This window comes from Symphalangus syndactylus, chromosome 8 (assembly GCF_028878055.3).
Source record: "Symphalangus syndactylus isolate Jambi chromosome 8, NHGRI_mSymSyn1-v2.1_pri, whole genome shotgun sequence".
Lineage (NCBI taxonomy): Eukaryota > Metazoa > Chordata > Mammalia > Primates > Hylobatidae > Symphalangus > Symphalangus syndactylus.
The window spans coordinates 24909558-24934055 of record NC_072430.2 but is presented as its reverse complement, the minus strand read 5'-3'; the positions used below and the strand labels follow the sequence as shown (position 1 = coordinate 24934055).

Genomic DNA, 24498 nt, shown 5'->3' with positions numbered 1-24498 from the left:
TCACATATAAATTATGCCACACCCCTTCATTTTATGAAATATCATGCAGTCTGTTACAAAGATTATTTACTGTCATAGGAAATGAGTACAACACTTACAAGGTAAGTGTGTATATGTCACAGAAAGAGAATGTGCCAAAATACTAACATCAGTTACTGAAGGAGGTGAGAGTATGCTTTCTTTTGTTTTTTTTGAGACAGAGCTTCGCTCTGTCACCCAGACTGGAGTGCAGTGGTGTGATCTCTGCTCACTTCAAGCTCCGCCTCCCGGGTTCACGCCATTCTCCTGCTTCAGCCTCTGGAGTATCTGGGACTACAGGTGCCTGCCACCACACCCAGCTAATTTTTTTTGTATTTTTTAGTAGAGACGGGGTTTCACTGCATTAGCCAGGATGGTCTCCATCTCCTGACTTCGTAATCTGCCTGCCTCGGCCTCCCAAAGTGCTGGGATTGCAGGCGTGAGCCACCGCGCCCCCCTTTTTTTTCTTTTTGAGACAGTCTCGCTCTGTCACCCAGGATAGAGTGCAGTGGCACAATCTCGGCTCACTGCAACCTCCACCTCTGGGTTCAAACGATTCTCCTGCCTCAGCCTCCAAAGTAGCTGCGATTACAGGTGTGCACCACCATGCCCAACTAATTTTTTTGTATTTTTAGTAGAGACAGGCTTTCACCATGTTGGCCAGGCTGGTCTTGAACTCATGGCCTCAAGTGATCTGCCTGCCTCAGCCTCCCAAAGTGCTGGCATTACAGACATGAGCCACTACGCCTGGCCATGTATGCTTTAATTTCGATATTTCTTTTTCTTTTTTGAGGCCGAGTTTCACTCTGTCACCCAGGCTGGAGTGCAGTGGGGTGATCTCAGTTCACTGCAACCTCTACCTCCCAGGTTCAAGCGATTCTCCTGTCTCAGCCTCCTGAGTAGCTGGGATTACAGGTGCCCATCATCGTGCCCGGCTAATTTTTGTATTTTTAGTGGAGACAGGGTTTCGCCATGTTGGCCAGGCTGGTCTTGTACTCCTGACTCTCCTGACCTCAGGTGATCCGCCCACCTCAACCTTCCAAAGTGCAGGGATTAGAGGCGTGAGCCACCGTGCCCAGCCAATTTTGATATTTCTTAAAATAAAATTTTTAGAATGTTAGCTTTTCCAATTAAGAAGATTTAAGTTATTTTTTATTATCTATTTATTTATTTGAGATGGAGTTTCACTCTTTTTGCCCAGGCTAGAGTGCAATGGCACGATCTCGGCTCACCGCAACCTCTGCCTCCCGGGTTCAAGCGATTGTCCTGCCTCAGCCTCTCAAGTAGCTGGGATGACAGGCATGCACCACCACGCCCGGCTAATTTTTTGTATTTTTAGTAGAGATAGGGTTTCTCCATGTTGGTCAGGCTGGACTTGAACTCCTGACCGCAGGTGATCCACCCGCCTCAGCCTCCCAAAGTGCTGGGATTACAGGTGTGAGCCACTGCACCTGGCCTTAGATTTATTTTTTACATTAACTAGATAATTGATGATATAGAATTACAATTAATTATTATTATGATTATTATTTTATGACAATAGCATTTAACTATGTTAAAAATAAAGCTCATATATTTCAGAGACACATATTAAAATGGTTATAGGATAATATGATGATTGAGATTTGTTACAAAATAATCCAAACTTGCAGGCGGGACAGTGGAAAGAATGGGAGATGGGAGTACTATAGAACGAGATTGGGCCAGGCGCAGTGGCTCATGCCTGTAATCCCAGCACTTTGGGAGGCCAAAGCAGGTGGATCACTTGAGGTCAGGAGTTTAAGACCAGCCTGGGCAACATGGTGAAACCCCGTGTCTACTAAAAATACAAGAATTAGCCAGGCATGGTGGTGTGCACCTGTAATCCCAGCTACTTAGGAGGCTGAAGTGGGAGAATCACTTGAACCCAGGAGGCAGAGGTTGCAGTGAGCAGAAATTGTGCCATTGCACTCCAGCCTGGGCAACAGAGCAAGACTCCAACTCAAAAAAAAAAAAAGCAAGATTGGCCGTGTGCTAGTATTTGTTGAATCTGGGTGATAAACAGGAGTATGCTGGTTTTTCTACTTTTGTATAAATTTGGAGTTTATTATAATAAAAAAGTTAATTTTGAAACTTAAAAGTAAAAAGCACTACTTTGAAATTTAACATATATTTAGCCATTAATCTATGCTGAATAAAGACTAGAAATATCTCACATTAAGAGGATGTCAGCTGATCAGAATTTTCCTTCATCTACTTCTGAGTTGTGACTTAAAAACAAAACAGAAAAAAAGGTAAATATTTTCTTCATTATACCATCAAATGTAAAATGAGCCAATATTTTTAGGTGCTGCTAATATACTGTCAATTATGATTGTAAGGTGCTTCTCAATTTCAGAGACACTGAAATGTGAAACTATGTGCATCTCAGAATGGAAGAAATACAGCAAATAGTAAGTCAGATTCAGCTATGAGTCTGTTTTCTGACCTAGGATCAGTGGGTCTGATTATTTATCTTGTAATCTTTAACATGAAGTTTTCTTTTTCTTTTTTTTTTGAGACGAAGTCTTGCTCTTGTCCCCCAGGCTGGAGTGCAATGGCACAATCTCAGCTCACTGCAACTTCTGCCTCCCAGATTCAAGCGATTCTCCTGTCTCAGCCTCCCAAGTAGCTGGGATTACAGGCACCCACCACCATGCCCAGCTAATTTTTGTATTTTTAGTAGAGATGAGGTTTCACCATGTTGGTCAGGCTGGTCTTGAACTCCTGACCTCAGGTGATCCACCCGCCTTGGCCTCCCAAAATGGTGGGATTACAGACGTAAGCCACCGTGCCCAGCCTTTTATTTTTCTTTTAAAAAAAAGTGGGGGACAAAAGTCTGAATGATAGTTACTTGAAAAGAATGTATTTTCACATGGTGGAATTCCTATTTAGCAAGCACTTACAAGGCTGGGCACAAGGTAAGCTTTTAGGAGTTGATCCAGATTTATGGTTTGCATCCATTCGCCTGATGCTAACAGGCCTACAGGACTGCCTGAAGCAGCCATGAGCAGATAAATGAACTACCACGTCTATTTGGGAATGTGCTCCCATACCTCCAAAGCTGTTTTTCTCACTGATTGGTAAAGGAATTTTGCAGGGTTAATCAGGTAAGCAAGAAGCACATCCAAAGGATCAATAGGCATTCTTCTTGCCTTGTCCTAATTTCATTTTTCTTTTAATAAATGAAATTTTATAAGGTTTCCTTCATTCAGTTTCAAAAATTTATCCAGTATTGGGGCAAGGTTTGTTTCATGTTATTTGCTGTAAATTTTTATTTTTATTTATATATACATACATATATTTTTGGAGATGGAGTCTCACTCTGTCACCTAGTCTGGAGGGCAGTGGTGCGATCTTGGCTCACTGCGACCTCCACGTCCCGGGTTCAAGCAATTCTCCTGGCTCAGCCTCCCAAGCAGCTGGGACTACAGGCGCACGCTGCCATGCGCAGCTAATTCTTTTGTATTTTTAGTAGAGACGGGGTTTCACTGTGTTGCCCGGGCTGATCTCGAACTCCTGACCTCAGGCAATCCACCTGCCTTGGCCTCCCGAAGTGCTAGCATCACAGGCGTAAGCCACCGTGCCTGTCCTATTTGCTGTAAATTTTTAAAAAATACATTCAAATATTCATAGGATTCAGGCAGTAACCATTTACAAATAGACAAAATAGCCAAAGCAAATATTAAACATGCTACTTTAATTTGTACCAACTACTTTACTTTTCAAAGTAGGCTTCTCGTCTCTTCCGAAGCTCTTCCGAAGTAAGATTTGTACCTGATGTCTGTGGAATATCTTGAGATATATTTCTGGAACTACCTGAAAACAAAACACAACAGAACAAAAACCAATCACTGTATTTACCAATTCAAGCAACAATATGTTTGTTTATACTCATTTGAGTAAGCCTTTAAAACGTTTTTTCTTTAAGAATATTCTGCTCTTCTGGCTGGGTGTGGTGGCTCACACATGTAATCCCAGCACTTTGGGAGGCCAAGGCAGGTGGATCACCTGAGGTCAGGAGTTCAAGACCAGCCTGGCCAAAAGGGCAAAACCCTATCTCTACTAAAAGTACAAAAAACTAGCTGGGTGTGGTGGTAGGCGCCTGTAGTCCCAGCTACTCAGGAGGCTGAGGCAGGAGAATTCCTTGAACCTGGGAGGCAGGGGTTGCAGTGAGCCAAGATCATTGCACACCAGGCTGGGTGACAGTGAGACTCTGACTCAAAAAAAAAAAAGAAAAACAAAGAAATCTAAAGCTGATTTCTGTCCCTGCTAATCCAGCAGGACTCTATTAATCAAAAATGGGATTGCACACCATATGGAGTACTCAGAGGCGTGCCTAGAGGCAAGAAAAGTTCAGGATAAAAATAATCTTCCCATTAATGGAATTTCAATCTTATTTAGATATCTAAGGAAATCAACTGATAATTTCATTAGAAAGTAGAAGCAAATACATATTAGTTAGAGAAAAATAAAACAAAAAACCTACTTCCAACTTTTAATTAAGCTACTTTGAGCTATGTCTTAACATTTTTTCTTTGCCTAGATTGTCTAGGTGATATGTTTTTGCTTTTCTCTATTGATAGTTTATATCACTAAAAAACTGGGCCCACCAAAGTGGGCTTACGGTTTAAGTTGCATAGCCAATAAATGTTGGGTTTTTGTAAAATCAGTTTATATTCCCTGTCCAGGCCCTTCCATAGTGTCTAATGGCACACATTTATGAAACAGCTGATTTGGATAAGGGTCAACTGATACCCACAAAGATTAACACAATTTACTATTGTGTTAGTACAGTGTTGAAACCAAATAAAATAACCAGGAGTAAAAATATAACTACTCCTAATAAAATATAGGTTGTAAAAAGTGATTTCCATTATAAGAAATCTAAAGGGAAAGCCCATTATATAGCTATTGCTTCTGCAGTAATTGTCAAAACACTTCTAAGAGTACATTAACTTCCAGGAAACCTAAGAATAATTGGAATCAATTCTTCAGCAACACACATCGGAATGTCTTTACCTTGCATACTTAGCTGAATAGCCCTGCGGAGATCTGCTTCCTCATCTTCCATGTCAATTTCTTGGCGACTTAGTGCCAGAGCCCTCTGCAAATCCTCCTCGTCTTCGTCTAACATTCCTGAGCCATCATTTGTTTCTAACACTCGTTCCAGGTCTGTTTTATGGACTCTAAAGAACAAAAGCACTGGTAATAACTGCAACCAATCTTCTATTTTAGACATAACATAAAGGCATTTGTAATGTAAAGGCTTTACGTAAGTCAAAACTTAAAACATTTTCTGGCAAATAAGCTCTAGTAATATAATGATTGTGTTGTAATTTGAATCCAACTAAGTTTTTTTTTCCATTTCTTTTTCTTTTTTCTTTTCTTTTTTTTTTTTTTTTTTTTTTTGAGACAGGGTCTGACTCTCTTGCCCAGGCTGGAGTGCGGTGATGTGATTATGGCTCACTGTAGTCCCCAGTTTCAGGTGATCCTTCTTCCTCTGCCTCCCAAGTAGCTGGGACTATAGGCATGCACCACCATATCTGGCTAATTTTTGTACTATTTGTAGAGATGAGGTTTTGCCATGTTGCCCAGGCTGGTCTCGAGCTCCTGGGTTGAAGCAATCAGCCTGCCTCAGCCTCCCAAAGTGCTAGGAATATACCATACCAGCTAACTAAGTTAACATATTTAAGTATTTCAAAGAGTTGATTCAAGTTTAAACTAATAAACTTCACTAAAATATAAGGTCCAAAATAGAGTCGCCAACAACACAAGGACCACATATTCAATCTAAGCATGAAAATTTAATTCTCGTAATGAAATACTATCATATATTCCATACTGCAGGCCTCGTTTTTACCTTTGCTCTTTTAGTTGTGCTAATTCTTCTCCAATAAGTTTTGGTCGATGCATCTGTTGGACCCTAATCATCTGCAGGAGTTGGTCAGCTTCACAATCTGGCAGATCACCCTTAACAACAAATATAGAATAACCTAAAAAAAAAAAAGGCAAAAATCACCCTAAACAGCTAGTAAACAGATTCAAAATTGATGTAAAACGCTAGTAGATAAAAAGGCAGCATAGAACACTGGAAAAAATACAAGCTGAGGATTCAGAAAGACTTTAGTCCAAATAATGATTCTTCTACTTACTAGTAAAGTCATCTAGGATAAGTTAAAGTCTCTGAGCCTCACTTTCTCCATTGTAAGACTGGAAGAGCCGTCTCATTGAGTGACTGTGAGAAGTAAATATGTCTGTAAAGGGCCCTACTAATATAGTACTTGACTGAGCAGGCTACTCACTTACTGTTGTCAGAGGTAGAGTAAAGGAGTGGGTAAGAGCAACTGATTTAGAATCAGACTGCCTGCATCTGATCCCAGTTCTCCCACTTCCTAGCTGCATTTGTCTTGGTTTCTACTGTTAAACACATGATACTAGTGCCTTCCTGTGATGGTTAATATCAACTTGATTAGATTGAAGGCTACAAATTATTGTTTCTGGGTGTGTCTGTGAGGGTGTTGCCAAAGGAGATTAACATTTAAGCCAGTGAACTGGGAGAGGCAGACCCACCCTCAAACTGGGTGGTCACCATCTAATCAGCTGCCAGCTCGGCTAGAATAAAGCAGGCAGAAATAAGAGTGTGGAATGGCCGGGCGCGGTGGCTCAGGCTTGTAATCCCAGCACTTTGGGAGGCCGAGGCGGGCGGATCACGAGGTCAGGAGATCGAGACCATGGTGAAACCCCGTCTCTACTAAAAATACAAAAAATTAGCCGGTCGTGGTGGCGGGCGCCTGTAGTCCCAGCTACTCGGAGAGGCTGAGGCAGGAGAATGGCGTGAACCCAGGAGGCGGAGCTTGCAGTGAGCCGAGATTGAGCCACTGCACTCCAGCCTGGGTGAAAAAGCGAGACTCCGTCTCAAAAAAACAAAAAAAAACAAATAAGAGTGTGGAAGTACTAGACTTGCTGAGCCTTCATCTTTCTCCCATGCTGGATGCTTCCTGCCCTCAAACATCAGACTCCAAGTTCTTCATCTTTTGGCCTCTTGAACTTACACCAGTGGTTTGCCAGGGGCTCTTGGGCCTTTTGCCACAGACTGAAGGCTGCACTGTCAGCTTCCCTACTTTTGAGGTTTTGGGACTTGGACTGGCTTCCTTGTTCCTCAGCCTGCAGACAGCCTATTGTGGGACTTCACCTTGTGATCATATGAGTCAATACTCCTTAATACATTACCCTTCATATATACAACTATCTTATTAGTTCTGTCCCTCTAGAGAACCCTAATACACTTACTCACAGGGCTGCTGTGAGGACACAGATAATGTGTGCAATAACTAGTAACATGGCTAAAACTAATCATCTGTGGAAAGAGCTACCCCCACCCTGACCCACACGTGTACACCCCTTGTAACTAAAAACAGGGGCTGGGAAGCCAAATACCTAAAAGCTATTTAAGGTGTCAAACGTGTGGTTTGCATCCCAAAAGAATTACATTAGTTTAGTGTGACTGTGTATAAATATGATTCCAGAAATCCAGGGTTTCCCCAAGCTAGATGCTACACACAAAAACCAAGGATGGGCTATACCTAAAACAATCTAATTAATTTAAATTTTTCTATCATTAATTTTTTTTTTTTTTTAATTTGAGATGCAGTCTCACTGTCACCCAGGCTGGAGTGCAGTGGTGCAATCTTAGCTCACTGCAACCTCTGCCTCCCAAGAGGTTCAAGCGATTCTCCTGCCTCAGCCTCCTGAGTAGCTGGGATTACAGGCACCCGCCACCATGCCTGGTTAATGTTTGTATTTTTAAGAGAGGCAGGGTTTCACCATGTTGGCCGGGCTGGTCTCGAACTCCTGACCTCAGGTGATCTGCCCACCTCAGCCTCCCAAAGTGCTGGGATTACAGGTGTGAGCCACCGCGCCTGGCACATTTTTCTTAAACTTTGGTGTTTGTTATTGGATATCCTTCATTGGCATTAACACATAATGGGACAAAGATTATAAGAACTATTAATGGAAAACCTCAAAATAGTACATTGAACATTTTTTATGAGGACAACTATATTCAGAGTTTAGACGGTTTAATGTGTTTTCTGCCAGTAAAATTGTTTCTGTATTGTACAATAAATATGCCAGCTCACCATGGTATTCTATGAAGAGTGTCTGAAGAATGGATACTCTGCCCTGTTCAGGGGCCACAGTAAAGATCTTGGGTTTTATTCAAGACTTCAGATATTACTTTTTTTTTTTTTGAGAGTCTCGTTCTGTCACCCAGGCTGGAGTGCAGTGGTGTGATCTTGGCTCACTGTAATCTCTGCCTCCCGGGTTCAAGTGATTCTCCTATCTCAGCCTCCCGAGTAGCTGGGACTACAGGTGCACAACACCATGCCCAGTTAATTTTTCTATTTTTTGGTAGAGACAAGGTTTCACCATGTTGGCCAGGCTGGTCTCAAACTCCTGACCTCAAAGTGATCTGCCCCCTCATCCTCCCAAAGTGCTGGGATTGCAGGCATGAGCCACCACGCCCGGCCTAAGACTTCAGATTTTATTCTAAGTGTGCTGGAAAGCCACTGAAGGACAAAGAGTAAGGGTGGGACATAACAGGCCTTACACTGGTTAAAAAGCACTCTGAGCTGCTCTATCAGTATAATATATAGGAACCAGAGTACAAGAAGAGTCACCCTTATGGAAATGGAAAACCTGATGGATAGCATGGATAGAAAGAAAAAAAATAAGTCTTTCATAGACATGTTCAGTTTGAAATGCTTTTTGGACTTCCAAGCGGAGATGCCAAAGCTAGGAGTTAGTCAAAGCTAGGTGTTCAGGGTAGATGTCAAGACTGAAGATAAAAGTTTGGTAATTATTGACATATGGATCTTATTTAGAGATGATATTTAAGATCCACGAAAGGAATCTGAAAAGTGCAGGTAACGAGTTAGGAAAACCACAGCATGGTGGGCTGGAGGCCAAAGGCAGACAGGGTTTCTAAGAAGCGATATCATCAGGAACCAAGGTTTTAAATATAAAAGAAAAAAGATACAAGTATCTAAAATCAAAAAATTAAAAACCCTATATTCCTAAATGTGAATTCACAATAACTACATAACAAACCCAGTAGCAATAAGCATGCCAGCACTCAAATTGTGATCTCCAAATACCATTACTAAAAGATGGCTAGGCACGGTGACTCACGCCTATAATCCCAGCACTTTGGGAGGCTGAGGCAGGTGGATCACTTGAGGCCAGGAATTCGAGACCAACCTGGCCAATATGGTGAAACCCTGTCTCTACTAAAACTACAAAAAAAAAAAAAAATTTTAGCCAGGGCCAGGCGCAGTAGCTCATGCCTGTAATCCCAGCACTTTAGGAGGCTGAGGTGGGCAGATCACCTGAGGTCAGGAGTTGGCGACCAGCCTAACCAACATGGAGAAACCCCTTCCGTCTCTACTAAAAATACAAAATTAGCCAGGCATAGTGGCACATGCCTGTAAATCCAGCTACTCGGGAGGCTAAGGCAAGAGAATCGCTTGAACCGGGGAGGCAGAAGTTGTGGTGAGCCGAGATCACTCCATTGCACTCCAGCCTGAGCAACAAGAGGGAAACTCCATCTCAAAAAAAAAAAAAAAAATTAGCCGGTCGTGGCGATGCACGCCTGTAATCCCAGCTACTCGGGAGGTTGAGGCAGGACAACTGCTTGAACCCAGGAGGCGGAGTTCAAGAAAAGGAGAAGGCACACTAGAGACAATCCTAAGGAAAAAATAAAAATGGGGAGGCAGCTGGAGTTCCATGGAATTAAGAGAGGATTTTTATTTTTAATCAATGGAAATAAAAAGCTTATTTTTCTGCTTATAGGACTATTACCAAAAAAAGGGCGGGGGGGGGGGGAACTGATTATATAAGAGAGTGGAGAGATGAAAGCAGGAACATCTTGAGTAGGTGAGAGGAGCTGTAGGTGAGAGGAGCTGGGATCCAGCCCACAAGTGAGGGACTGGTCTTGATTAGAGGTAGGGGACCATTCATCTATTTTAATAGGCTCAAAGCACAGGTGAAGATATAACCAAATTGATAAATTTGCTGGTAGAAAGATAAGAACATAATTTTATTTTAATTTTTTTTTTTTGAGAAGGAGTCTCACTCTTTCAGCCAGGCCGGACTGCAGTGGCGTGATCTCGGCTCACTGCAGGCTCCGCCCCCCAGGGTTGACGCCATTCTCCTGCCTCAGCCTCCCACGTAGCTGGGACTACAGGCGCCCGCCACGTCGCCCGGCTAATTTTTTGTATTTTTAATAGAGACAGGGTTTCACCGTGTTAGCCAGGATGGTCTCGATCTCCTGACCTCGTGATCCGCCTGCCTTGGCCTCCCAAAGTGCTGGGATTACAGGCGTGAGCCACCGTGCTCGGCCAAGAACATAATTTTAATTGCTTCTATGTTCTCGGTAGAATGTAACGAAAAGCCATAAGGAAGGTATGTAAGGGAGAGGAAAGTGGTTAAAGGTTTAAAGACATAAGCTGTGAAATTAGTCACCTTGGAGGGTGGCACATTATTTTTTATAAACATCTTGGAGAGTGGTACATGATTTTTTATAAACATCTTGGAGGGTGGTACATAGATTTACTAAGAAAACATAGTAGAAATATCAGGCAGCACTAAAGGCTCATCTGAATTTTGTGATTATAATAAATTTAACATAAAACCTTAGCTAGGTGTGGTAGCACAAGCCTGTAGTCCCAGCTACTCAACAGGCTGAGGCAAGAGGATCACTTGAGCCCAGGAGTTTGGGGCTGCAATGAGCTGTGGTTATGCTGCTGCACTCCAGCCTGGGCTTCAGAGAGAGGCCTAGTCACTTTGATAGACAGATGGATGGGTGAATGGATGGACAGATCATTTAAGAAAAAGTAAAACCAATCATCATGTTTTATGTTATTCTTTAGCCACGTCCAGCTACTCTGGTACAGGAATGGACAAGGCCAAGATTTGGTTTTAACCAGGGTTGAGATTTTTGTCATTCAAGTATGATGGAGGGAGAGAGGGGAAACAAGTTGAAGAATGCAATGGAGTGATTACAATGATGGATTACAGAAAATAAGCAGTAGAAGAAAGGAAGAATGCATATAAAGGAAATGCTTGGGCCCCACAGTAGGGTTTAAAGAATGGCTGGAATAAAAAAAACAGACAAAACATGGTTTAAAGATAGGAGGTGGTAGTTAAAGAGTAATATGCTTGCAATTGAGATTTGACAGTGGTTATGATTATTGGTAATAGCTAAGCAAGAGTAAGTGATTTTGAAACTAAGAAGCAGGTAGTGGGTTGATTAGATTGACTAATGATACAGAAATAATTAAGAATGATAAAAGTATTTGAAGTAGAGAAAAAGACAAGTCAGATCCTAAAATCACTGATGAAAAGAGACTTGTGGATGAGTGCAAAAGGGCAAGGGACAGTTTAATCTAGGGGCATGTATTTCTTTTTTTTTTTTTTTTGAGACAGAGTCTCGCTCTGTCGCCCAGGCTGGAGGGCAGTGGCGCGATCTCAGCTCACTGCAAGTTCTGCCTCCTGGGTTCACGCCATTCTCCTGCCTCAGCCTCCAGAGTAGCTGGGACTACAGGCGTCCGCCACCACACCTGGCTAATTTTTTGTTATTTTTAGTAGAGACAGGGTTTCACCGTGTTAGCCAGGATGGTCTCAATCTCCTGACATCATGATCCGCCTGCCTCGGCCTCCCAAAGTGCTGGGATTACGTGAGCCACCGCGCCCAGCCCTTAGGGGCATGTATTTCAAAGAAACTGGAGTTTATAAGGAAGAAAAGTGGCCTAGAAGAGGCAAAGAAGAAAAATATCTATCCCTCCTCTCAGCCGTGTGACATGTGATGTATAAAAGAAAAAGCCATTACTTAGAAGGGCTGCAAAGAAAGCATCCTCAGAAGAAGGAGGGCCAGGTGTCGGTGACAACTCTAACTGAACAGCGTCACCCAAATCACAGCCTATCACACCACGTCAAAACTAAAGATTGTTTCACTGCCACTGCCAGAAAAACAGTTTTATCACACTGTCATCTAATGTGCCTGTTTATTTAACTACTTCGAAAGATAACATTACAAAATTTCCAGCCTTTACTTACCTTCCTGTTGTAATTGAGCCAAGAAAAGTGCAAGATATGTATCTGATATTAATTCTGGACCCGTCAAGAGAGAATTCAAGTTAAACCACTGGAAAAAAATTGTCAATATTTAAGTTAGTGTATATTATAGGTAATAAGGAAGTTTCACGTATTAAGAATAGATACAACACATCAAAGCTTAGTAAGATTGTTTAAACTCTGGAAATATTTCAAGTTGAGCTCTTTGACTCAATAATATGATCTTAAAAACTACAAGAGAATACTGCAGATTTATCACTATTAAATACTTTTTTTTTTTTTTTTGAGAAGAGTCTCACTCTGTCACCCAGGCTGGAGTGCAGTGGCATGATCTCGGATCACTGCAACCTCTGCCTCCCAGGTTCAAGCGATTCTCCTGCCTCAGCCTCCCAAGTAGCTGGGACTACAGGCGTCCGCCACCACACCCAGCTAATTTTTGTATTTTTAGTTAGAGACAGCACATTTGCCACATTGGCCAGGCTGGTCTCAAACTCCTGACCTAAAATGATCTGCCTGCCTCGGCCTCCCAAAGTTCTGGGATTACAAACGTGAGCCACTGCACCCGGCCTCTGTTAAATACTTTTTTTTTTTTTTTTTTTGAGACAGAGTCTCGCTCTGTCACCCAGGCTGGAGTGCAGTGGTGCGATCTCGGCTCACTGCAAGCTGCACCTCCCGGGTTCACGCCATCCTCCTGCCTCAGCCTCCCGAGTAGCTGGGACTACAGGTGCACACCGCCACACCCAGCTATTTTTTTGTATTTTTAGTAGAGACTCGCTTTCACCGTGTTAGCCAAGATGGTCTTGATCTCCTGACGTTGTGATCCACCCAACTCGGCCTCCCAAAGTGCTGGGATTACAGGCGTGAGCCACCGCGCCCGGCCCTGTTAAATACTTTTTTAAAAACAACAGTTTGCTTTAAACTATAAACATTAAACCCTCCCAAAAGAATAAAAATGGATAGTCAGTAGTTTAAATGTCTTTTTTTTTTTTTTTTTTTTTTTGTATTTTTAGTAGAGACGGGGTTTCACCGTGGTCTCGATCTCCTGACCTCGTGATCCGCCCGCCTCGGCCTCCCAAAGTGCTGGGATTACAAGCGTGAGCCACCACGCCCAGCCTAAATGTCTTTATTAATAGCTATAATTAAAACTTTTTTCAAAGTATCAGTCCAATATAACTCCAATCATATCTATCATACTGATGGGAGGAAAAATGACAACTACACAAAGTTTTCCCATTACCGATAATTTTTGTCAAAAGATTCCAATTGTGAGAAAGTCAGAAGTTCCAGGAAGAGAATTTATAATTACCAACTCGGTTTTTAAAAATCACTAAATTAGCTGGGCATGCAGCTCATGCCTATAATCCGAGCACTTTGGGAGGCTAAGGTGGGAGGATTGCTTGAGCCCAGGAATTTGAGACCAGCCTGGGCAACATAGTGAGATCCTGTCTCTATAATTTAAAAATGTTTTTAAAAAGCACTATCATATATAACATATAAACACTTTTTTTTTAAAGAGATGCTCGGCCGGGCGCGGTGGCTCACGCTTGTAATCCCAGCACTTTGGGAGGCCAAGGAGGGTGGATCACGAGGTCAGAAGATCAAGACCACGGTGAAACCCCGTCTCTACTAAAAATACAAAAAAATTAGCCGGGCGTGGTGGCGGGCGCCTGTAGTCCCAGCTACTCGGAGAAGCTGAGGCAGGAGAATGGTGTGAACCCGGGAGGCGGAGCTTGCAGTGAGCCGAGATCGCGCCACTGCACTCCAGCCTGGGTGACAGAGCGAGACTCCATCTCAAAAAAAAAAATAAAAATTAAAAAAAAATAAAGAGATGCTCATCTAGTCTGGAGTGCAGAGGTGCAATCATAGCTCACTGCAGCCTCGAATGCCTGGGCTTAAGTGATTCTCTCGCTTCATCCTCCCAAGCAGCTGGGACTACAGGTGTGCACCAAGATGCCTGACAAATTTTCTAATTTTTTTTGTAGAGATGGGGTCTCACACTATGTTGCCCAGGCTGGTCTCAAACTCCTGGCCTCAAGACATCCTCCCACCTCAGCCTCCCTGCGTGCTGGAATTACAGGTGTTAGCCACTGCACTCGGCCCTAATTAACATCATTTATCACTACCACATAGTAATCCTAATTTAACCCACAAGATACAAAAAGTTTCTAAAGTTACAATCAATATCATGATCAACTACTTTTCCTGGATTTTGACAATGTTAATACTTTTTCCAGCCTTCTTTTTCATTATACAGGAACCTCGAGAGACAGAAAGAGTCTCTAGTGAAAAATATAGTTTTAAACAAAAATATAAATTAGAACCAAAGAAAATAAACCAAAATTTGACATCTTCTGTATTTGTCAAAGATAACGTAATTCAAAATGTGAAAATTCAATTTTGAAGAACTAAATTTTTTTAAATCTCTCAAAATAATAAGATAGACATTTATTTGCAAATTAACACAACCTTAAAAATTCAGTGATTACTTTATACAAAAAAAGTAAAACATACTGGATCATAATTTTTAAAAACACATAAATAAAACCCAGAGGTGAAATAATCTCAGCAGTACGCTACCCTGGTTTTTACCTAGAGGTGATTCCCACTCGCATCAGCCTCTACTGCTGTAAGCTGCCTTTTTTTTTCTTTTTTTGGTAGAGACAAGGTGTCACTGTGTTGGGCCAGGATGGTCTCAAGCTCCTGGCCTCAGTGATCTCCCTGCCTCAGCCTCCCAAAGTGCTGGGATTACAGGTGTGAACCACTGCACCCAGCTAGCTTCCACTGTAAGCTTCTAGATTACACCCCTTAACTTGCTCTTGGCTCCTCAGGAAGAACTTTAAGAAAGAACCAACTTAGGGCTCGGCGTGGTGGCTCACGCCTGTAACCCTAGCACTTTGAGAGGCAGAGATGGATGGATCACCTGAGGTCAGGAGTTCAAGACCAGCCTGACCAACATGGTGAAAGCCCGTCTCTACTAACAATACAAAAATTAGCTGGGTGTGGTGGCGCATGGCTGTAGTCCCAGCTATTAGGGAGGCTGAGACAAGAGAATTGCTTGAACCCAGGTGGTGGAGGTTGCAGTGAGCCAAGATCCCACCACTGCAATACAGCCTGGGCGACAGAGCAAGAATCCGTCTCAAAAAAAAAAAAAGACAGAAAGAAAGAACCAACTTAGGATGAAGCTAAGTAGGTGACTTTTCCCAAATTTGATTTGGGTGCCTCAAAAGATAACAATAGGGTTTTTGTTTTTGAATTATCTCTCACAGATTTAATTCAATATATTTTCTTGCCTTATATCTTTTTTGGCTTTTATTTACATTTAAAAAAAAACAGCTTTATTGGGGTATAAGTGACATATAATAAACTGTACATATTTAAAGTGTAAAATTTGAAACTTTTTTTTAAGACAGGATCTCCTTCTGTCACCCAAGCTGGAGTGCAGTAGCATGATCACGATTCACTGCAGGCTTGACCTCTAGGCTCCCTCCTCAGCCTCCCTAGCACCTGGGACTACAGCCATGCATCACCATGACTAGCCAATTTTTTTTTTTTTTCATTTTTTTTTAGAGATGGGGTCTTGTGCCATTGCCCAGGCTGGTCCTGAGCTCCTTGAGCTCAAGCAATCCTCCTGCCTTGGCCTCCAAAAGTGCTGGGATTATAGACATGAGCCACTGCATTTGGCCTCCGAAATGTTTTGACATTTGTATACTGTACTCCCATGAAACCACTACTACAACCAAGATAGTGAACACATTCATCACTGCCACGTTTTCCGTGCCTCTCTGTAACCCTCCCCTCTCACTCCTCCGTAGCCTTCTCGTCCCCAGGCAACCATTGGTCAATCTGCCTTCCATCACTACAGATGAATCTGCACTTTTCTAGACTTTTAATAAATGATACCACACAGCATGTAGTATTTTGTTTCTGGGTTATTGTTTCAGCATAATTATTTTGAGATTCATCCATATTGCTGCATGTATCACTAGTTTATTCTTTTTTACTGTCCTAGCTGGTTTTCAATAACCCTCTTTCAAAGATTCAAAATTCTAATAAAAAGGACGTTAGATGATTGTTTCTTAAAATAGCTTGCTCAAGACATATTTCATGTTTTATTTAAAAAATAGAAGTGATTTTCTGTAGACGTATGTATTACATGGCTTTTGGAATCATATGAATAATCTTACACTAAAGCAAACATAATTGAATGCTCTATTCATGCTTGACACTATTTCAGGCTTTGTGACAGCACTATGCTAAATACAAATCTATAAATGTAATAATTAACTGACAGAACATAGTCATCACATAAAAACCCACTTAAAAGTAACCACATTTGTATTATCTTTAATATAGAATTTTTCTTATGATATAGTTAAATTGCATATACTTGTCACAAATAAATTTATAAGGAAAACTGATATTATCTTTTAAAATGACAAATTTCTATCTATCAAGATAGATAAACCATGCCACACACACACACACATTACCAGTCAGTTTCCTAATTTTAAAGTCAGCAATCCTTTTTTTTTTTAATTTTTAAATATTTTTTTTTCTTTTTATGTTTTATAAAACAGAGTCTTACTCTGTCACCCAGGCTGGGGTACAGTGACACAATCATAGTTCATTGCAGCCTCAAACTCCTGAGCTCAAGTGATCCTCCTGCCTCAGCCTTCCAAGTAAGCTGGAATTAACAGATGTGAGCCACCATTCCTGGCTCTTTTTTTTTTTTTTTTTTTTTTTAAGAGACAGGACCTCCTTTTGTTGCCCAGGCTGGTCTCAAACTCCTGGCTTCAAGTGATCCCCCCCTCAGCCTCCCAAACTGTTGGGATTACAGGCATGAACCACCACACCTGGCCCACATTTTAGTTTTAAATGGGGTACAATATAAGAAAAAAAGACAAGGAAGGGTAAGAAATGTTACCTGTTTTCCTAATTTTCTAACTGTAAACCAGTGTTCCTTATAATTGCATATAAATGATCTTTCATTTCTAAAAAAGAAAACACACAATATTAACTTGAAATACTGAATTCATATTTATGTTGTCTACTGGCAAATGGTATATAAAATTTGTGATAATTTAAGATTATATTTACAGTTAAGTGTCACTGATGTTTTTAAAAGATCACACAACCATATGAACGTCTCTGCAGCAGCTTAGTGATGCCGTGCCAAAAGATGGCCTCACCCACCACTTATGGGTCAGCTCTGTGCTGCCACAGACACTGGGGTACCAGGAAGGCTACACAGCAGATGCTCATGGACATCACAAAGGTGAAATAGGAAAGTCTGAGTGAATGAAACAGGGAACATCAAAATAAAAGTATTCAAAATATATTTCTCTTCTTTAAGAAATTACAACTTTAAAAATCAAATTTGGGAAAAGAAATGTATGAAATGCAAAACAAAATCTTACATAGGATCGATCCTGAGCCTCTGATACTCTGGACTGTTGAACAGGATTAGTTCTAAACCCCAAACTTTCAAGGCATTGCTTATAACCTGTTAAAAAAAATAGCAACTTTTCATAAGCTAAACCACTCCATTCCAAATTTAGGAAGTGTAGCTATGTTAGTTGTGTACTTCATATATAAATTTCTCTAGAAGGCCATAGGTGTTTTTTTTTTTTGAGACGGAGTCTTGCTCTGTCGCCCAGGCTGGAGTATAGTGGCATGATCTCGGCTCGCTGCAACCTCCGCCTCCCAGGTTCAAGCGATTCTCCTACCTCAGGCTCCTGAGTAGCTGGGATTACAAGCACAGGCCACCATACCCAGCTATTTTTGTATTTTTAGTAGAGACAGGGTTTCACCTTGTTGGCCAGGCTGGTCTCAATCTCCTGACCTTGTGATCCACCCGCCTTGACCTCCCAAAGTACTGGGATTACAGGCATGAGCCACCACGCCCAGCCGGCTATAGGTTTTAAAAAGTTTGTGTGTATAGATATATCACTAAATCCATAAAAAAATACACATATATATTAAAAGAGTGCTTTTCATACCAGGTCTCTGAGATGTTCCAGAAAACCACACAATTCCTAAATAAAACTGCCTCAAAAATCCAGATATGTATTCTACCCATAAGTGCTATTCTTAAAACTAGTCTACTATATACATCTGATAATTTGGCTGCTGTGGGTGCTACTTTAGAAAAATTATTCAACTTACTACCTGCAATGTCAGAAATCATGTCCATCAAAATAAGTTCTCCCTGGGCATTTAAACTGAAGGTTCCATAGATGTCAGACTTCTAGGATCATGGGCTTGCCACTTGTAGAAAAAACAAAATGCAAACCTGTTTATTTCAATCTGTCTGACAAAAAAAGGGAAATTTCTGAAAATTCACTATCTGCCCTCCAAGGTAGCCAACAAAGAAGCAAGTGAGCCAGGTACCAGCGAAGACAGAAACTGAGAGCAAGGTAGTGGGCACACATGAACAGGCACCAAGAGCAGCAAGGCACAAATAGGAAACGCCAAGTGCTGGGCCTACTCTGACCTCTGATTCCAGCCCTGTAGTAGCCATTACCTGTTAGCAGTGGCACGGTAAAGCACTAGATGGAAATGCTGGTGGATGAGGAGGAGTCCAGGAGGGCAGTACAAGGGAAATATAAACAAAGATATCTGCAGAGATAGGTCACTCAGGAGAGGTTCTGAAAGAACTCTGGATACAACTCACAGTGTTAGAAGAAGAATGAAAGACCCACAGATAAAAGAATCTTGCAAGTACATATATATATATAACCACCAAAGAATTCAGAGAGCTATACATTAAAAAAATAATAATAATCAAAAGCCACAAACCATAATAAGGAAATCCAATCTGGTAGGCTGATTTAAAAGGATGGTGGCAAGGTATTGCATTTTCTCAAATGTACCCAACAGACGGTAAGTTTGAGACACTGTGACTTATTAGAATTAAGGATGTTTTTTTCTTTGAGATGGAGTCTCGCTCTGTCACCAGGCTAGAGTGCAGTGGCATGATCTTGGCTCACTGCAACCTCCGACTCCCGGGTTCAAGCGATTCTCCTGCCTCAGCCTCCTGAGTAGCTGGGATTACAGGCACGCGTCACCACGTCCAGCTAATTTTTGTATTTTTAGTAGAGACAGGGTTTCACCATGTTAGCCAGGATGGTCTCAATCTCCTGACCTCATGATCTGCCCACCTCAGCCTCCCAAAGTGCTGGGATTACAGGTGTGAGCCACCGCACCCGGCCAGAATTAAGGTTATTATTAGCATCCAGATGCAAATTAAATAATCTTTCTCAAGAAGGAATTTTTAAATGCCCCACTCTAATATGAAGATTCTACAATCCTTTCATGTTTATCTACATAAAAATCTAGTACTCTAGTTAGCCAGGCACAGTGGCTCACACCTGTAATCCCAGCACTTTGGGAGGCTGAGGTCAGGAGCTCGAGACCAGCCTGGCCAACATGGTGAAACCCCCCCATCTCTACTAAAAATACAAATATTAACTGGTGTGGTGGTGGGTGCCTGTAATCCCAGCTACTTGGGAGGCTGAGGCAGGAGGATCGCTTGAACCCAGGAGGCAGAGGCTACAGTGAGCCAAGATCGCACCACTGCACTCCAGCCTAGGTGACAGAGCGAGACTCTGTCTCAAGAAAAAAAAAATCTAGTACTATAGAGTATAATCTTATACTCTGTAGACAGAAGAACTTCCGAAGGTCGCCTTGTTAGTGACTATTGAAAGGCTGTGAAACGGTGCCTGGGATGTAAGCAACACATAGTACATGCTTGTGACTACTTACCTGAATAGAGAAAAAACCACTGTCATCCATATTTCCAGAGGGCTGCTGTTAATTTTGACAGGTAGTTGAAGCAAGGGTGGGGGTTGGGAAAGAAGGACACAAACTGTCATTAGCGTGCATATTTAAAACAACATCTTGTGCATTCCCATTTCCAAAGTTAACAGCACAGTTATAATTCACCAGTCAGATCCCTATAGGAAGAATGGCCCATCCTTTTCTAAATAGTATCCACATTTTTAAAAGAAATGTAAGCCGGGTGTGGTGGCTCACACCTACAATCCCAGCACTTTGGGAGGCTGAGACAGGTGGATCATAAGGTCAGGAGTTCGAGGCCAACCTGACCAACATGGTGAAACCCCATCTCTAACAAAGATACAAAAAATTAGCCAGGCATAGTGGCGTGTGCCTGTAATCCCAGCTACTTGGGAGGCTGAGACAGGAGAATCGCTTGAACCCGGGAGGCGGAGGTTGCAGTGAGCCAAGATCGCACCATTGCACTCCAGCATGGGCGACAGGGCAAGACTCCATCTCAAAAAAAAAAGAAATGTGAGACTTAGTGAGTTTAAAATCAGTACCTGTAAAAACGTGCGATAATCTTCACTAGTAACTCCTCCTTCTGCCATTCTCATCCTCTCCTCCTCGTCCAGCTGATGTGCAATTGAGGATAATTCCACAGGGCTAAAATATTCTCCTTGCAATAAGTTATTCAGGCAATGCTGAGCACAAAGTGAGCCTTCTTGCTAATATTTCCAAAAGAAAAAATTAAAATGTGACTTGTTAAACAGAATTGTATAGTATTTTCTCCTAAATAATATATATATATATATATATTTTTTTGAGACGGAGTCTCACTCTGTTGCCCAGGCCGGAGTGCAGTGGCGCGATCTTGGCTCACTGCAAGCTCCGCCTCCCAGGTTCACGCCATTCTCCTGCCTCAGCCTCCCAAGTAGCTGGGACTACAGGTGCCCGCCACCACGCCCAGCTAATTTTTTGTATTTTTAGTAGAGACGGGGTTTCACCGTGTTAGCCATGATGGTCTCGATCTCCTGACCTCGTGATCCGCCCGCCTCAGCCTCCCAAAGTGCTGGGATTACAGGCGTGAGCCACCACGCCTGGCTCCCCTAAATAATTTAATCATTAACTTTTTTTTTTTTTTTTTGAGACAGAGTCTTGCTCTGTTGTCCAGGCTGGAGTGCAGTGGAGCAATCTCAGCTCACCACAACCTCCGCCTCCTGGGTTCAAGTGATTCTCCTGCCTCAGCCTCCCAAGTAGCTGGGACTACAGGCATGCACCACCATGCTTGGCTAATTTTTGTATTTTTAGTATATACAGGGTTTCACTATGTTAGCCAGGCTGGTCTCAAACTCCTGACCTTGTGATCTGCCTGCCTCGGCCTCCCAAAGTGCTGGGATTACAGGTGTGAGCCACTGCACCTGGCCAACTTTTTTTTTTTTGAGATGGAGTCTCGCTCTGTCACCCAGGCTGGAGTGCAGTGGCATGATCTTGGCTCACTGCAAGCTCTGCCTCCTGAGTTCACGCCATTCTCCTGCCTCAGCCTACCAAGTAGCTGGGACTACAGGCGCCCACTGCCATGCCCGGCTAATTTTTTGTATTTTTAGTAGAGACGGGGTTTCACCGTGTTAGCCAGGATGGTCTCGATCTCCTGACCTCGTGATCCGCCTGCCTCGGCCTCCCAAAGTGCTGGGATTACAGGCTTGAGCCACCGCGCCTGGCCGAGAAATGATTTAAAAAAAAAAAGAAAACAAGCACCAGAACTAAAACAAACAACAACAAAAATCTAGTAGTTACTGGTCATAGAGTTAGTACAAAGGTTTAAGTTAGGGGTTGGCAAACTCTAGCCCATGGGCCAAATTCAACCTGCCCCAGTAGCTAAGAATGCACTTTACGTTTTTACATGGTTGGGAAAAATATGCACAAATAAGAATGTGGGACAGGGACTACAGCTGGCCTGCAAAGCCTTAAAATATTTACGGAAAAGTTGTTTACTTTAGATAAACAGCACCATATATATCTCAGAAACTCAAAGCCCTCTCTTTATCCATTCAAATATATACATTTTTTTCTTTTGAGACAGGATCTTGCTCTGTCCCCTAGGCTGGAGTGCAGTGGTGCGATCATGGCTCACTACAGCCTCGACCTCCCAGACTCATGCAATCCTCCCACCTCAGCCTCCCAAGCCTACAGGCATGTGCTAACACGCCCAGCTAATTTTGTTCATTCTTTGTAGAGACAGGTCTCACCACGCCTGGCCCCATTCAAATATTTATTGAGTACTTACTCTATGCCAGGCCCTATCTCAGGCACTGCAGATTTATCAGTGAGAAACTGTTTTTACATTCTAACTTAATAAAGGGTACTCAAAGTGACAACTCAGAAAGAGGAAACCAAGGTTCCAAGAGGAAATGGTTGCAAGGCCCTTTGTAGGCAGATATTCCTACCTACACAGCTTCTTTAGGGCCAAAGTTGGTTCTCTGGCTCTCCAAACCCAGGACCTAGCAAGGGTTAAAGGTATATTGCAGAGCGGAAGGCAGTGAACTGAAAAATGGCACAGTAAGCCCAAACATTCCCAGAATGGACTGTATAGGAGATTAACAATGGGCCATATGGTTATAGGTGCATACTCTTGAGGACGCCCAAAAAATTAAATTGTTGAATCTTCACGTGCTATGTACATACAAGTTGATGATAATGGTAAACGTATTCCTGAAGTTTCTGTAGGCCTATAAACATGCTGATAATTAAGAGGGACTCTTTTTTTCTTTTCTTTTTTGTGAGACGGAGTCTCGCTCTGTTGCCCAGGCTGGAGTGCAGTGGCACAGTCTCCGCTCACTACCACCACTGCCTCTCGGGTTCAAGCAATTCTCCTGCCTCAGCCTCCTGAGTACCTGGGATTACAGGTGCCTGCCACCCCACCTGGCTAATTTTTTGTATTTTTAGTAGAGACGGGGTTTCACCATGTTGGCCAGGCTGGTCTCAAACTACTGACCTCGTGATCCGCCCGCCTGGGCCTCCCAAAGCACTGGCGTGAGCCACTACACCTAGACTAAGAGGGATTTCTTTCGGGTAAGTAGATTTTCACTAGGCTAGCACCCAGCTTTTTTTGATCCCATGGGTCAGCAGAAATGTGTCCCAACTAAGGAACAATCAATATTGTTAAAAATCTTGTCTAATTCTCAGGAAGCAGTGTGGAACATGTTTAAGGCCTTCCATGTTGAAATGCGGTCCCACACCAAATCCTCTGAAAATTAATAACAAAAATATGGCCGGGTGCGGTGGCTCACGCCTGTAATCCCAGCACTTTGGGAAGCCAAGGCGGGCGGACCACCTGAGGTCAGGAGTTGGAGACCAGCCTGGCCAACATGGTGAAACACTGTCTCTACTAAAAATACAAAAATTAGCTGGGCGTGGTGGCGGGCGCCTGTAATCTCAGCTACTGGGGAGACTGAGGCAGGAGAATCGCTTGAACGGGGAGGCGGAGGTTGCAGTGAGCCATGATCGCGCCATTGCACTCCAGCCTGGGTGACAAGAGCCAAACTCTATCTCAAAAAAAAAAAATTTAGAAAAAAGTACATGTGTATTTTTCACCCACTCTACTCAGCCAAGCAACCAAATCTCTATTGTCTATGATTTACAAGTCATGTCAATCAAGTCAAAAAATTAGTGACAACTATACAACTGTGTCCTTCCTCCCCCACTGAACATCAGCCTATTTCAAAAGTTTCCGAGATGTTTTCTACAATGAAAAGCATTGTACTTAACAATTTGTTCCAGGCACAGTGGCTCATGCCTGTAATCACAGCACTTCGAGAGGTTGAGGTGGGAGAATCACCTGAGTCCAGGAGTTCGAGACCAGCCTGGGCAACACAGCGAGACCCCCGTCTCTCCAAAAACATTACCTGGCCCTGGCGATATGCACCTGTAGTCCCAGCTACTCTGGAGGCAGAGGCGGGAGGATCGCTTGTGCCTAGGAAGTCAAGGCTGCAGTGAGCCATGATCTCTCTGTTGCACACCTGCCTGGGTGACAGAATGAGACCCCATCTTTAAAATAAAAATTAAAAAAAGATTTATACTACAGATCTACATTTGGTAAATGTATTCTTTTGTCTTTGCTTTATTTGTTCTGTGTGTGAATTTTAAATGTCTGGGAAAAATGATCATTTATAAGTATTTAATAAAACAAAAACCCTTTGCTCCTCCTATTAAATAATAGCCTTACCAGCAACTCTTTCCAAACACGAAACTATTATGAAACAAGATATCATGTGCCAAAGCTGTCCTGGGGAAGGCCTCACTCACACACAAATGGCTGGATAATAGTATGTGAGAAACGAGGAGTTTCTTCACATATCACAAACGGTATCTTCAAGTGCATGGTCACTGAAGAGTTAAAGGGACAGCAGGCTAGGCAGACCACAACAAAATCATCCCAGTCCACTCCTAATACCTAAAAACAAAGCTGGCCGCCTGCTCCGGAAAGATAGGAGTACCAAAAGAAACCAAACCCAAATATCCCGTAATAAAAACTCTTGTGACGACTTCCCT

At 42.5% G+C, this 24498-nt stretch overlaps 1 protein-coding gene across 14 annotated transcripts in view; it reads right to left on the bottom strand.

The window, feature by feature from the left end:
• ATXN3 (ataxin 3) overlaps positions 1-24498 on the bottom strand; it is a 44284-nt gene that overhangs the window by 19075 nt on the left and 711 nt on the right. Inside the window, exons 2-11 of one of the 14 annotated variants that reach the window (XR_010122007.1) lie at positions 20511-20675; positions 19936-19980; positions 17589-17674; positions 17096-17162; positions 12154-12241; positions 5900-6032; positions 5059-5225; positions 3759-3855; positions 3335-3635; positions 2214-2267 (exon numbers count right to left, since the gene is read on the bottom strand). Coding sequence is in view for 12 of the 14 variants with exons in the window: in XM_055288383.2 (XP_055144358.1) it covers positions 3759-3855; positions 5059-5225; positions 5900-6032; positions 12154-12241; positions 17096-17162; positions 17589-17674; positions 19936-19980; positions 20511-20675 (848 nt within the window). In the remaining 2 variants the exon portion in view is untranslated. Of the gene's footprint in view, positions 1-2213; positions 3636-3758; positions 3856-5058; positions 5226-5899; positions 6033-12153; positions 12242-17095; positions 17163-17268; positions 17335-17588; positions 17675-19935; positions 19981-20510; positions 20676-24172; positions 24420-24498 lie in introns of those variants that run through there. The other 13 variants (XR_010122006.1, XM_055288386.2, XM_055288383.2 and 10 more) reach the window with 13 other exon arrangements.